Source organism: Colossoma macropomum, unplaced genomic scaffold (genome assembly GCF_904425465.1).
Source record: "Colossoma macropomum unplaced genomic scaffold, Colossoma_macropomum, whole genome shotgun sequence".
NCBI classification, from domain to species: domain Eukaryota; kingdom Metazoa; phylum Chordata; class Actinopteri; order Characiformes; family Serrasalmidae; genus Colossoma; species Colossoma macropomum.
Genome location: NW_023494789.1, coordinates 7,175,090 through 7,191,511, shown reverse-complemented (window position 1 = coordinate 7,191,511; position 16,422 = coordinate 7,175,090). Strand labels below are relative to the sequence as shown.

The 16,422-nt window shown below is 37.5% G+C and overlaps 1 protein-coding gene across 1 annotated transcript; it reads right to left on the bottom strand.

Moving 5' to 3' along the window:
- Window positions 1-1,902: 1,902 nt before the first annotated feature.
- coq7 (coenzyme Q7 homolog, ubiquinone (yeast)) lies at window positions 1,903-5,616 on the bottom strand. Its single transcript, XM_036569925.1, has 6 exons — window positions 5,447-5,616; window positions 4,022-4,200; window positions 3,795-3,909; window positions 3,063-3,202; window positions 2,846-2,914; window positions 1,903-2,461 (listed from the first exon to the last, which is right to left on the bottom strand). The coding sequence occupies exons 1-6, from the start codon at window positions 5,538-5,540 to the stop codon at window positions 2,384-2,386; spliced, it is 675 nt and encodes a 224-aa protein (XP_036425818.1). The 5' UTR covers window positions 5,541-5,616; the 3' UTR covers window positions 1,903-2,383.
- Between the last annotated feature and the right edge of the window lie 10,806 nt (window positions 5,617-16,422).

Sequence of the window (16,422 nt, the reverse complement as noted above, 5' to 3'; positions counted from 1 at the left end):
CTCTTCTGCAGTAGTAAATCTGCAGGAGTCTGATAAACACACCCATTTATATTAATTTTTGCCACATAGCGATTTTACATTCTTTAAAAAAAATTGTAAGGAAACTTAATGACTCATTTCTTTTACACAGGTGGTGATAGGAATTTGCCTTGTCTCCAAAGCAAATATAAAATGATCACCTATCCAGACAACCATTGAACCTACTTGTGTACATAGGCTACCTATGTAAAATTCATGATGGTAAAACTGTGGTAAATCAGAAGAAATATTTTTTCTTGGACTGTTTTGCCATAGAATGCCCTGCATGTATCTCTCCATTTTTAAATGGATTTAAAAAAATACTATTTAGGATAAAACTTTCTCTTAAAACTATCGCAAAACAATCAAGTAGTGTATTCACAACCATTTTAAGTAATAACTTTCTAAGATTCACATCATACCATTCTGAATTACTTTGTTTAGATCTTAATGATTTAATGATTCAGCAACTTTGAAAAATCAGTGGAATTCCCTTCTAAAGGCTTCCAAGTTCATCTTTTTTTTAGTTTTATTTTTTGAAAGGCTATGCAATTATTGCTCAGTTAAGTCCATTTTTATTTTTTGCCCCCTTTTAAAAAAGTCTAATTACTCAATTAATTGTCAAAATAAATGCTAGATTATTAAGATCTCACCTTAATACCAATAGGTGGGATCATGAAAATAATGAGAACAGCATAAAACACTTTTCACAGGTACATCTAATATAGGCTTGTATTCACTGTATTCACTTGTATTCATTATATAACATTAAATTCCATTGGCACACTGACTGGGCTGTATGACATGGCTGGCTACATATGCATTGCAGTAGGCATGGAAAAAATAGAGAATTAAAAAATATAATTAAAAAAAAATTAACAAAAAATTTCTGTTATGGTTGTCCTTTTATCTTAACTATTAGTTGATTTATGACAGTTATGATGTAACGTTGTTTTTCTCCTGTAGCGCAATGTTCACTCACACCATTTAGCAGAATAAGAGATTAATTACAGGCATATGTATGGGCAACTGCTCATGTTAGAGATGTGAAAAATAAACACATCCAGCACAGGAATGTAGCACCTCAAAAGTTTGGGAAAGCTGTTGATGTGATACTAAAACCTTATCAGTGCTGCGGCTAGCTTGAGCGCTTTTGTTTGTTCGGCTCTCAAACCTGCCAGAATTTATGGAGTGTTTTGCAACAGGAGCTAAAGGAGGCATTGGTGATTGATGAGGGTATGCGTCATGTTTATTTATATATGGAGAGCAGTGCATTGATAGTTCAGCCTAGTGCGCTGTATCATTACAGGGTGATGTCATCCAAGTATTGAAACATGTTACCTAGGGCAATGCAGAGAAGGGTTAAATGATAAATTTTCAAGCATGGTAAAAGTCTGTACATAGAACATATTATAGGTTGTGTCTGACACAGAGTACCTTTTAGATGTGCGTTCTCACTTTTGTTTTTTTTTCCCACTTACTCAGTAAAGAGTTTTAAGAAAAAAGGTTTAAAATCATTTTTCAGTTTCTCTCCTTGTATGGTGTGGCAGAAAACAGGCTGTTTTTAGGTGCACAAGAGTGTGATCAGAGTTACAATGAGTTAACCTTAAGTTTCTGCTCTCAAATATGAAAACCCACGACACTTTGTTACAAAAAGCACTAGGAGAAAATATACTGTGACTTAAAATATGAGGATGAAGAACTGTTAACAAAAAAATCCAGAAATTATTTTAAGTGAATAAAAAAACTGAAACGAATAAAAATTTTCAAGAAATGTTCTTTCTGTAAGTGTGTGGAGATCAACTAAGACCAACAGAACTCATGCACAGTGTCGACTGATAGTATAATCATCATCTGCAGCTAAAAATCATGTTGTACAACAAGAGTGGTGAAAAAAGAAGCTGTATTAAAAATCATACAGAAAAACAGACAGACAGGTTGCTTGTTCAGAGAAAATCAGAAGTATTACATATGTTAACCACCAGGTGGCTCATTTTCCACAGAAAAGGTAGTTAGACAGATAGTTTCTCCAGTTAGTTTGAATATGGAGAGTTTTATTTAATGAACTGCCAAATTTTCTCTGTTGGGTCCATCCTTCTGGCTGAACACAGTCCAAAAAAACATGCATAAATATTACAAAACAAGACACCACCAAAGAAAACAAATGATTTTTTTTCTCTTTTGTAGATGTTTCATTTGACATGGCAAATTCTGGTTTGGACCAATTTATCATGACTATATTACCACAATCAGTCAAGGAAGTGCAACATCTCTCAGTCTCAACATCTCATATTACACTTTAAAACAGAAACAAAATAATACTGTACATATTATTTAAACAAAGAAAAAACACTGAGATTTGTCTCTAAATACGCTGAGAGATATAAATAGCTGCCTTGCAGCCAGCCTGTATTAGAGTCTTCAGAATTATATAGCCAGGTACCTGAAGTAAACACAAAGAGAAGAAAATGCTAGATTATGCACTGGTGTAGGAACTCACCATTCGTCAGTGAAGGAAACATGGTAAGGATGAAAGACAGTTGGCTTTCAGTTCTGAACTATAGTCAATGCTGTCTCCCATCACCAACACTAATGTTTTCTCAGTGCCAATCCTGAGGGAGCCTTGCACATATTTCTATGCTCTAATACTCCTGAATCAACTCATCAGCCAACCTTCAAGCACTTGTATCAGGTGACAGAGAGAGAAGAAAAACATGGAGTGGAAGAGTACCCCAAAACTGTGATTGAAAACCATTACAAAGACCCCATGTGATAAATGTTTATCATCTGAATTGACACCAGCTTACTAAGATACCATAACACTTACTGATTCGGCGTCGTGTTCCAGACCAGTATCATGATGCTCCATCTCATCGTCACGAAACTCTTTAATCAGCTGGTTGAGTCAAGACGATTCATTTTTATGTTAATCAATGTTTGAACACTCACATTCAACATCTTGAAGAAATACAATTCAGTGGACACTAACAGGAACTGCAACAGTATTAAAATCAAGTAAACAAATGCAGATTTTTATATCATACCTGTAACAACTCGGTATATCTATCTGGGTCTGCTTCCATTAGTGCTCTGATTTGGCTGTTGTAGTGTTCTGAAATGCTCTCCTCCACTGCCACAGTGCAGGCCATCGCCCCTTCCTTACCCAGAAGAGCTGTGGAGGCCCCTACAAACAAAGAGATACCCATTTAATCGACAATACAAGGCCCCAGGCACTGTTAATATATTTATTGTATCAGTAATATATATGTTAACAAACATATTAAACGTAATTAAAGTTTCAGGTACTTAATTAGTCATTTATTTGAATTCGCCCTGCTTTCCAAAAGCAGTAAAAATAATCAAAAATCATTTAGGAGGAGCAAACCTTTTTGTATGTCCAAACTTACTGAATTGAGATATATAAAGTTGAAGTAAGATCTACAAAGTTGAAATAAGGCCTAAATTGCTCAATTAAAATCTGGAGTGTTGAACTAAGACTGAAACGCTAAATTAAGATCTACAGTGGTCATCTAAGTTCATTTAAACCCAAATAAACCACTAAAACAATGCTAAAAAAAAAAAATCTAATTTAAATCTGACCACAAACCTATGTTGGCTCACTCCACGGTGCTGAACAATATGATCATACTGAAATAGAGCAAAAATAAAAAATTGATCTACATTGGGTGTACCATGTTAGAAAAATCGTGCCACTGCCCAGCTTACATACTGTGTTGTGATGTTGGTAATCTGCATGAAATGAGAATCAAACTTACCAAGTAAAAACCCTGCAATGTTCCACAGAGGTAGCATCACCGTCGGCCTCACCCTGTTCTCCCCCAAGATCTCGTTGAACTTCTGCAAATGCGTTTTTTCTTGGTCCCACATATTCTGCAAATAAAGTACATTACAGATTTGGTATCTCAATCAAATATTACTCTTTGTATGCTTGTTTGATAAAATATATCTGTTTAGGTAACGAGATAACATAACTATTCAATACCTGTATAAGAGGGCCTGACTGGGTTCTTCCCAGAACAGCCATCTGTCCAGCATAGATGCGATTGGCTCCATATTCTCCCGCATGGTCCACCCGCAACATGCTGTCCAACATGGCTTTTTCTTCCTTGTCCCGGGGTGGTGGAAGAACCGTGTATTTTCTGCACAACATGGAGCTGTTTACTGTAACAAGACAGTAAAACATGTTCAGCAGTCCTTGTGGAAGGACATCTACAAAAAGATGCATAAATAATGCAGTACACTGGAGAAAAGACCTCAGCTCTGCATCGAGGCTGACAAATAAATGGTGCTCTGCGACTGGACTTCTGTCTAGAATGGGAGGATGGTACTATATGAAAACCATAGTCTCAAAGGAGATTACAGATTGTAATCCATCTCTTTCTTTGCAAAATTTGTTACCCCCTTGTGCCCCATTCATCCATTTTCAGGCCCAATACTGAGCAGGTCTTATTTGGGTGGTGGATCGTTCTCAGATCTGCAGAGACACTGGCATGATAGCGACGTGTTAGTGAATGTGTGTATAGAGTAAACAACTCTGTGTCACTGCCGGACTAAGAACAGTCTGCCAACCAAAATTAAACAGCGTCCTGTGGCCAGAAATTGACCACTGATGAAGGACTAGACGATGACGAACACAAACTGTGCAGCAATGGATGGGTTATCGTCTCAAACATTACATCTATTAGGTGTATCAACAAGGTAGGTGTGTCTAATAGAGTGGACAGTAAGGGTACAAAGTATTTACAAACTCCAGCAGCACTGCAGTGTCTGATACACTCATAGCAACACAACACACTGCCAGGTCAGTGTCACTGCAGCGCTGAGAATGATCCGCCACTCAAATACCAAGGTCCTGACCATTAATGAATAAGGGGGCTAACACATGGACTACAAGCTGTAACCGTAGAGCTACAAAAAGCACCTATATGGTATGTGGACCTGATAAAATGGACACTGAGTATAGGTACATGGTTATAGCAATAGAACCACAGTATAGGGCATTCAAACTCCTGAATTTGCTGACGACAGACACTACCCTGATGTTTGCTGCTGCACAATGGCTCTTCATCACCGTGTAACGTTTCAAACGTACCGGACATGTGTTTCACTTCAATGCCCTTAGGATAACAGTGTAAGCAGCAGCGTTGACGCCCCTATTACCTTCATGTTAGCAGAGCTGGCTAACTTGTTTAACTTTGTTTTCTGAGAGGTTGGTTATTGTAAGCCATACATTAGGTTGCTGTTGTGCAGCAGAACCCTTTAAGGCATATCCATGAATCTTTTCAGGCGTCAGCAATGCCATAATGTTATACACGGCCGCCCCAGAACTGGACTCCCAAAGTGGAGAGCAGGAGAACCGATTCTGAAGTTGTTAGCCAACCAGCTCGACAGGACAAACTGTAGTTACCTCTGTTTATGACAGCGGGGACGTTTCCTACGTTTATCGAATACAAAACTCGGACAAAGCCATGTTTCAAAGCGCAGTCTGTAGCCCTCTGCATGACTACTGCTGAAAGCGAAACACTAAAAGAGGCTCTGACACGGCTAGCAAAGGTTGTGTTTGGCGCCTTTAGATGACGTGTTGATGACCGCTTATTCAGAGGCGGGTGAAGTAGACTATACTCAGTTAAAAGTCCTGTTTGTTTAATAAAATAATGACTCACGGTGGAGTAAAAATAGCTGCAGAACAAATTGAGTATTAAGTCTAAAATTACCTGAAGTACTATGTTCCCAGGGATTTAAAACAAAATCTTATAAAATAAAAGTCATGCATGCTAACAAAAACAGTAAAGATACTGGAACACAACACACAAACATGCAAAACTAAAAAATTATATATTTGACACTGTAAAAAAAGGTTAGTCGGGTCCACCTAAAAAAAATGATTTCAGATGGTAAGTTTAGGTGCTTCTATTCAACTCTAAATAAGTTGAATGAAAAATGTATTTTGGTTAGATAAACAAACGCAGCATTTTATATCAGTTGAAGCCTCAAAAACACTTCAGATAAAGTTCTGCCTTGTTCCACTTTTTTACAGTGTACTTGTTTTATTCTGATATACTTGCCCTAGTAAAATGTCACTTTATTGCCAACAGGTGGCACCTTTGCACTGGTTGGAGCATTGACAGTGTATATAAACTAGACCCAGTCATCCTGTTCTTTCCAGTGAGGACCAGGTGAGGTCAACACATCACTTCTTTGTCGGCTTCTTGTGTGGTGGATCATAAATATACATATACACTATATGTATATACAAACATACATTGGTCTTCAAGGGTTCTTTAGTAAAGAAAATAGTTCTATATAGAAATCATGAACACTCAAAGAACTTTTTCTATGATTAAAGGGATCTTTGCATAATGAAAGACTGATGGAGAAAGTTGATTCTATATAGAACCTTTTTTTCCATATATCACTCAGAAGGGATTTTCTGTTCTGACAATGTTGAGCTTGTAACCATTGAAGAACCCTTTTGGGTGCTATATAGAATGCTTTTTCAAAAGGTTCTATATAGAACCATCTATAGCACATTCTTCGTAAATCTGAAGAACCCATTCTTGATGCAAGGAAATGCTTTAATCGTACAGAGGATTCTTTGAGTGTTCATGGTTCTGTGTTGAACCATTTTCTTTACCAAAGAACCCTTGAACAACCATATTTTTTAAGAATGTAGACATACATATAGCATTGTAGCATGTTCAAGAAATGGTTTGGCATGCCAGTTCTAGGTTATTTGTTCTCTAGCATTTTTTCTATTGTTTAATTTTGCTTAGGACTCTGATTGGAGAGGGTGGAGCTAGTAACTGCCCCAGAGTGTGGGTGTAGAGAGAGGCATGAGCTGGGGTTAAAAAGCAAGCTATTTGAATACAAGCTGTTAGACAGAGAAAAGCTTTGCTTGTGTACAGTGTGGCTGTGGCCAACAAAAGCTGGAAAATAAAGCACAATGACGAAAGCAGTGCCTCTTTTAATAGTGATGAGCACTACAGTTTTTATATCTGTGCATTGGTTAAAGGGAATGTGTGAGAATGCACAGGCACTTTAATGACACACATCTAAAGTGTTTGGTGCAAATAACCGAACTATTTGTAGGAGCTGTCCTGCAAATTGTTCTGAACTATGTTGAAGGGAACATAAATTATCACAACCTTTCGGCACGACAATACACTTTCACCATACAATGAATTTGAGTTGTTTGTGTAGAACAGGCGTGTCAAACTGGGGTCCTTCTGGGCCAAAGTACTCCAGACATTAGCGTTTACTCTTGTCTTACGCTCTGAAGTCATTTATGAAGGCCTTGCCAATTAGCTGATGAGCTGAAACAGGTGTGTTTTATGAGGCAGTGTGCTGAAGCCTGCAGTGTTCTGTGAGGACTGGAGCCTGACACGTGCAGTGTAAAATATACTGTAGAACTAGAGTTGAGAACAAGAGAAGGACAACGCAGTGAAAACAGCCTCAGCTAAACATGTTTTATAATGCTGATCATTATAAATCAAGCAAATAAGAAATAAACAAACAATAATGGCTGTAAATTATAACTAATTGTAATAAATGTCCCATAATAAGTGTAAATGTATACAATCAATGTAAATTATTGTAGTAAAAATAATAACAGTTGTTCTTCTTATTATTATTATTGTGTTATGCTCTAGCTCTGCTCCATGCTTTGTATTACTGAGGATCTTCAACTTCAAATATTACAGGGCAGTCTTACAAGTCACAGTTTTATCACATTATATTCTGTACTATCATGGATAAAATAACATAAAGTCTAGTCTCTATAGAAAAGAACAGGGCCATAGACATCTCTAAAACAGCTCAGTTGTGCCTTTTTCTTTGGACTGAAATCAGCCCAAAATAAAAGGAAGTGAATGGCTAGCTTCCCTCAAGTGGTCTACCTAAGCAGGTGACTTCCAGGATCACACTTTGGAAGGCAAAAGCTGGGGGTCTGGGTTTGAGTCCCCATATTGTCTGCAGTCATACCATATGTGCAGATATATGAGTCTGTATGTTTAGAACTTTGTAGAATGTGGTTTTGCTTGCATAATGGTAAATTCTCTGCATAAACATCTGTGACTGTGTAATTTCACCTGTGTAATGCAGTGATGACACTGAGTAAACTTTGAGGTTTTCAGTAGCCTTCGCAAGCTGATTCGAGACCGGCTGTGGTGTTCTATGATGGTAAGATTAAGGGCTTTAGTCAGTGAGGCTGCAGGCTGATTTTGGAACAGTGTCACATAGAGAGATTTACACCTGGAGCCATTGTTTTAATGGTGAAAGATGCATTAAAAAGAGGGTGTGTTCTTCAGGTTCTGCTTCTTACTAAGAAGGTTGAGTAGGAGAATTAAAAATATGCATTACCATTGTGCAAATTGCTATCTAATCATTATTGATTTGTTGAAAAGGTAAATTTTAACTGATGTAGTCAAGTTTAATCAAGTGCTTAAACCACTTGAGATAAAATTATGGAAGATCTCAAGAGGGGTACCGGAGCTATTACCTGTATTTCGGTAACAGTAACACACAAGGAAATTAACAACACCTATAATGCAGTTACATATATGCACTTAGAGGGAAAATGTATTAATTTGTTGGAATTTCTTTATTATTTAATGGTTAAAATGTAAACAAAATCATTTAGTGGTTTGATGTGAAAAGTACCATTTTTAAAGAAACTTGCTGAGTCAGAATTATTCACAGTGGCGGTGATAGGAACCCGAGGTCCGAAGTGTTTAATGCCACTAAAAGCTGGCTCACAGAAAGTTTTTGCACAAAATGGTTATGAATACATTGGCTAGTTTTGAGATATGATTTTGTCCTAAAATGTATTTTATGAAATACATTTATAGTGAAGAGGCACATTTAGAGCATTGCAAGACAAAATAGTCCATAAAAAAAACTTATGATTTCAGATTTATAACTTTTCTTCCATCATCAACCTCACATATAAAACTCAGAGGACACATGTAGATTCATGTTCCTGTAAATATATCATAAAAATATCAAAATATCAATCAAACAGACTGAATTGGATTCTTTAGAGTGTTTGTTGTTGCACTTGCAGGCTGAGTCTGAAGTGGGCCTGCATGGCTGGAAGGAGACAATGTGTTGTTCACCGCTGCTCCATGGCTGGGGTCAGACAGCGAATAGCTGTGGCGAAGATTCGGCTATGGGCCCCAGGCTAGTGTGAGTCAATGCGTCTGCCCAGTGCAGGGAGACATTACACGTCTTGCATTGACGTACATACGGGGTTGGGGTTTGGTCTATTCAGTATGCATAAATGCCTTGAGTGTATTATTCCAAGACTAGTAGCCAAGTTAATGAGGGGGATCAGTGATGGCAGATGAGATTCATAGCTGCATATACTGGCTACTCACTTTTGCAGCATTTTAGATGAGATGTCTGGGAACCTGTGTAGTTTTAGGGAACAAACTACAAGACAAGATTCAATCAGTTTGAATGTACTCATATCAAATGTGTTATATTGGTACTATTGTATGTGCAGTAATGTCAAGTAACATTTATCAAGTGCATCTTGACCTTATTCCAATATCCCTTGCTCAAGATATTGAAGAAAACCTCTGGAATCTTCTTGATTGCCCTGAGAGAGAATTGTGTGCAACTGGGTTAACCAGATGTTTAGACTGCTTGGCTCTGAAAGAGTTTCTCCAGACATAATTTCGACATCACACTCATTATATTAGAGTGTCAAGGAAGGAAAGGCTCGGGATGCTAAATCTGCAGTAGGTACGTGTGTTTGTGTATATGTGAAGGTTTGGTCGTGTGGGAGCTTAACAACATCCCTTAGACACATTGAGAAACATTGTTATCAGGGGGTAGAAGTGGTAGCCTCCTTTTGTCTTTTTGAGCACCACCTATGGAACAGAATAAGATGCAGGGAGGAGGCACTTTGGTGTTATAGTGCTTGGTCAGGAACTGGGTCACCTCTAAGGCTGTTATGCAACACTGGTTCAGTACAACCGTGGTCCAGCACTTTCCATTTAATTGTTGCCTAGCGGTATCCCCTTGGAAAAGGCGAGATGTCTCGTAAAAGCAATGTCAACAACACCGAAAAATCAAATTCAGATTGAAATTTGCGAGCTCTTGCAGCCACCCAGCTCCTTTTATAGCAAGCTATATAGGGCCAGATTGAGAGAGAGACAGAGACAAACATTTTACTGGTTGTGTTTATGCTCAGAAATGTCTCTCTTCATCTTCAGCCCTTGTTAAACGGGTCAAAACAGGCTGCCCTCACAGACAGCAGGAATTCGGCACAGGCCTGGTGGAAGTACATAACACCGCGTCTGTCTCTGCTTCTTTAATGCGGCAAAGTGTTGAATGCTTGCCCGTCTTGTTTCCACCTGCACCTGGCTGTGGGACCCTGGAAGCATCGTGCAACATTTTCTTGTCCAGACAGATCTTACTCTCAGTGGCTGGCAGAGAATTTGATTTTTGATTGAGCCAAAAAGCAAGTGACAGTCTGCGTATTACAGATGGACTGAGAGAAAACCTCAAGCTCTTTGATTTCCAAAGTACTTAGTCCACTATTTGTCGCTAAGTCTTTAGTGCAGTTACAGGAGGAGTGAGGAGTTAGACATCATTTGTTCTGTGCACATGAACTACATGACAGAAAGACTGGACCTACTTGGACGATATTTCATTTCCTCCTTGTCACATAAATTAACCTTTTGAACTCCTTGGGACCACTGGTGTTTCCAAAACGCACCTCGTCATATTCTTCATAACTTTCATATTTCATAAGCTACATTTAAAAAGTGGGTGTCATATGAGAGGTGTAATTGTCTTCTTTCCAGTCAAATAGATGGGTAATGTAATTTTAAAGCCTTATAATAAAAGAAGCTGAACTCAAACTTTTTGTTTCTACTGAAAGTTGACCCATTTTCCCACAAATCTGGGCTATAAACTATAAACAGATGGTGTCTCTTCAGTAATCTGCTCTGTAAAAATTATTTTTATAATAAAAATACAAAGAGCGTCTAAGATTTTTGGCTTTCAGCAGTAACTATAAGCATATAGCAATATGATCATAAAACACATGTTCTGTTAATTTGAGGGCAACTTTTACAACAAAAAAAATACAGTTATTTCATGCAGTTACTGAATAATTTGCCTTATGATTTGGTCATGTAAATTCAGATGGAACAACCAAAATATACCCTGGTGAAAGGTGTAGGAGTTATAGTAGTAATAGTTTGGTCATCAAATCAACCAGATTTACACAGTTTTCTCCTTAGCCCAAATCTAGTCAATCAGCCAATACATATTTAGTTTTCAAAGTCTGATTCTTTTTAGCTTCAAGGCTAATGTAGCTAACAAGTTTTGAAATACCAACTAGCATCATACAAACTGCATGCCTAAATTATTACACATTTGCCTCAAACTGTTTTTAGAGGCATGTGCCACTTTAAACTTTTTTCAATAAAATTTGTTATATAGTCATGACAAATTGGTAATACCATGACAAACAAAACACACTCTCACAACTGTATTTCACACATTGCCTGCACATTGTAACACTATTGCATGGTGATGTCATTACACCCCACGAAACACACATTAAAATCATACCCACATGCTAAAGTCTGGTAACGTCTAAACCTCAAAGGTTTGTTTTGCATGTGCAAAATGTCTTGAAGCATGCAATGACTGGCTAAAGCAAAGGAAATTAGATTTCATCTTGTTGCTGAAATTCCTGGAGAGAACACTTTAGAAATAACATGGTTAATAATGAATGACCATCAATCAGTCTTTAAAAAAGACTATTGCCATGAACTAGCATGACCTCTTTTGTATGATGTTAACTGGAGGTTATGAGCTTTCATACATTCTTAGGAGCATTAGCATGTTAGATTGAACCATTACTTCCTTTGTGCAGAAGCAAGCCCAAAGCTGGATCATTGACCCCCAGTGAAATGTGATTTTATTTATAGAAGTATTTCACTTGGATGCCTGAGTATCTTTCACAGTGGAGGCCAATAAATGGAAGTCTATTGGTTACAAGTATATTGGTGTAAGTAAGGAAGAAATTGTATTCTGAGCTCTAATTTTCTAAATATATTTTATTGTTACTTATTAGGTAATGGAAAATGTGAAGGCACATTCTTTTAAGGCTAAAAATTGACTAATGACAATGTTCTTCTCAAACCCACTAAAACACTGAGATGGCCCTTAGTAAGCCGCTTTGTTATACTAGTGTTTACAGGTCATTTCCATTCTTCTGTGGTGGACTCAGAGCCCATCTGGACCACAGCTGTGTCATCTGATACAAACAGGCCTACTGTCCATATAAGAAGCAGGAAACATGAAAACATGCAGCAAGTGGCAATTAATTTAACCCCTTAAACTCCAGTGGACCCGCTCTCATTACTTCATAACTTACATATTTATTTAATAGTAGCTATGAAATAATTTATAGTAGTTACAACATAACAAGCCTTAAAATGAACTGAATAATAACAGAAGAATAGCCTTTTAAACAAATTACATATATGCAGTATACATACACTTAATGGGATTATTTTTAAAATTGCTTTATTCAACAAGTACTAGGAGTATTATGTAATCCTAGTGAGCCACTGAAATTCTTTTCTCTCTGGTCCGATAACATTTCCCAGTAAATATCAGATACAGAACAGTCTGGATGTAAGGGTGGACTGCTTTGAAACAATCTGAGCCTAAATAAAAAAAGTGAGAAAGTGAGAAAACAGTGTTTAGAGAGGGGAAAAAAAGTTCTTGTTTTTCTTTGTGAGTCTCTAATAATGTTCTGTTAATCACTGTTGTCCTCGGTGCAGAAATGCTCATAAACATCTCAGCACTCCCACTTATCCCTCAATTCTGTAAAGTATTTTTAACCCAAAAGATGGCAATAAAAATTAAGCTGTGTTTGTTTAGTTTGCGTCTGCACCGCGACTTATGTCACAGATGAATGGAAGTACGTCACGGAGGAATGGTGAGTGGGAGGCCTTCTCCATTAGATTAGAGGAAAGGCTCCAGTGAGCTGTCTGTGGGCCGGGCCCACGGATTTCCACAGGCTGCTATTTTGGTGTTAGAGGGCCTGTTTTTAGTTGTTAAAAAGCCACAGCATCCTATTAACCATTGTGAAAGTAATTGGGCAGTGCTTGCTCTTAGCAGTGCCTCAACCTAATCCTTTTTGTACATAAGTTGATTAATGTGTGGCTGTACATCCTCTGAATGGTGTGCATGAATGTGCCATGTGGATGCGCACGTGTGCATGTGTTTGTGTGTAAGTGAGTGTGTTTGGAAACATTTATGCAGTCTCATGTTAGAGCCTCTAATCTGCGGACGATCACAGGGCTTCGGTCTCCACAGGCTTATATAAGGATTTTGGCTATAATTCGCGTACCTGACCTTTGATGTACATACAAGAAAAGAGCGCATATAGTAATCCATCCTTGCTATTTGCTATGATGAAGTGCATTCATACAAACATGATGTTTCTGGATGCACTGATCATGAATTTTTATGGCCATTTTCAATGTGTTTACAAAGAAATTGGCAGATGGATGATTTTCTGGTTGATTTTTATTAGCATTTATGGCATAGACCTCTGTAGTCATTGTCTTCCCCATGCTAGGAACGCTGGGTGTAACTGGTTTCCTCTATGAGAACAATTTAATGATGCTTTATTAGACAAAGCTGATACATTCTGCCGTGCAGACATTTTTCCTCCCAATGTCACCGGATCCTCTGAATAATGACTTTGTTTGTTAAGGAGCTGAAATATAACTATTGCTACATGCAAGTTAACACCACTGCACACTGAACTGACTTCATAAGATGGCAACATCCTACACAAACTAGCAAACTTTGCCAAATGTGGTAGTGAAGTTGCTTTGACTATATAATAGTGTTGAAATTCAATAGTAGACGTACTTTCATGCAGTGTCATTTCAGTGCGCAGGATTGATAGCTTGCTTGTAGCAAGTATGTAGCATTATTTGTATTTTGTCTGCTAACTGACCTCTTAATTCAGAGGATCCAGTGACACACACAGAACAAAACATACTGGACTCAGAACATTTTTGTTGACCACAGGGTGCGACAGAAACCCATTTTCTCATAGAGAAATCTGCTTATACCCAGAGTTCCTAACATGGGGATGCCATGACTACTGAATGATGCACAAGTTCAGAGGTCTACTTGGCAGACGCACTTTTCCAGAACAACTTACATCATATTACAGATGCAGGCAAATGTAGTGTTAGGAGTTTTGCACAAGGACTCGTATTGTTATAGCGTGGTGTGGCTCGAAATTGTACCCCAGTCTGCTGTATGGAGAGCAGTGATGTTATCCACTATGCTAGAAGTATTCAACTACATCAAATTTATTGCTTAGAAAGGTCCGGATAAATAAACTATCATAAGTGAATGATGATAAAAATTAAAAATGTTAAATGCTTAACGAGTAATTATTAGTACAGATAACTAGTAAAATAAATATGACAAATTAAGTATATTTTTATAAACTGTATAAACTGTAAACTATTTTTTATCATATTAAAGTTGTACGGCCTTTGGCTATTTTTTGTATTAAAAAAAGGATATTTTATGGGTTTTTTTTTTAAAAGAAACATCTTCAAAAATATTTGTCCACAGAAAAAAAATCCTGTCTTTTCACAAGGTAAACTAAATTGAATTCATTAAATTATTTATAATAAATAAAAGCTGTTGTTTATGAGCATTTCATGGTCTTGCACTGTCAGGGATGGATGAGCACTCTGGAGGACCTGCCATGTTGTGCATTGGGTTTGGTTTCAGAACTGAATTTTGTTGGTAGATTTATTTTAAGTGATTATTTTGTTTTTGTGGTGGCGCTTAAGGTTTCCATTTTTGACCCACGCCACAGATGCGACTTTTTTTTCTAAGAAACCTTGTTGTCACTTCACTACTTAGACCAGAAATAGTAAATAAAATAAAAAAACTATAAATATATGTAAAATTATTCTCTTTCTGACCTAATATATTGCCCTGTAGTCTCTATTTTTACTGAAACTTTCTTTGTTCTTTATTTATCTGATTGGATAAACTGTAACACAGAACTACTACAGAAGCTATGTTGCTTCATGTTCTTGTACATTGCTAAAAATTATGATCATTTTTACATCTTTATTAATATGCTTTGCTAAAGATTTTTATTAAGTGTTCAATTTGGTCCACTGAAATTATTTGCTGGGTCCAGATCCGGACTGCACTGCACCAGTTCACGACACCTGCACTACACTATACCAACCACTTTTAACCCAAAGCTCACACTGTGTATGTTAAATGAGCACATAAAAAACACAGTAGCACATATCCAGTACTTTTTATTAGCCAAAGTTGCAATTTTATTATCCTAAGTTGCGTTAAAAAATAAGTTGCCTAGTTAAAAAACATTAATCAAATAAAGTGCTTCATAGAAAGTGCCTGTATAGCACATTGAGTCATGCATAGTTATGCTATGATATTTTGGCACAGGTGTAGCTGCACAGTCCACTTAGATGTCTCCCATTATTTATGCCATAACACTGCATCTCAGACTGGCGAAAATAAAAAACAATAAGTTGGCCGATTGGTAATTCTTCCTGTGCATCCTCATTTCATTACAGTAGCACACCCCTGTCTGAGGGCAAAGTGTCAGACGTGGCAGTGAGAGAAGGTCTGTGCGTTTCACATTGCTCTTTCACAAACAAGTTTTCAATATCTCACAGGCTTAGTTCAGAGACAGACCTATCTGACGTAAGTATTACAAGAGCAGATCAGCACAACATCCAGACATAATTACACGGTGGGGCAAGTTTGTAGACATATAAAATTAAGACACTTTTTCGTTCAAGCTCTCCTGTAATTAGGAGAGCCGTTGAAGCACTAAGTGTTTGCGACGTCACAGTTTCCGGTAGGAGTCTCATCCAGACAGGAATACCCAAGATTGTCAGCCACTGCAATTTGGTAAGCAACCAGTCTTCCTCTTGTGGTTCTGAATGTCTTACCATGAAATACCGTCCTACTTCACCAGCAAAAGTCTTCGTGAACTGATTGCCTCTTTAGAGCTTTATTGTTGATGCCATTTGTTTTACTGGAGATGGTAAAGAGGGAGAGGAGGAGTAGGCGTAGGATGTTGTCTTTGGTAGGATTAGATGGATCGACACCAATGTATTTATTATTTTTTTAGTACTATTATTTTTTAGTACTATTATGATTATTAAATTTTGAGACCTAGAAGTGTTTGACACAAAAGAAACTGTTTTGTGGTGACAAGGCAAAAAGGGAGAGTAATAGACAGAAAAAAGTATTAACGCCTTAAACTGCAAGGGCATGTAGGTGGATCCACACTAGTTTCACAGCATTTACTGAATAATATGTAAT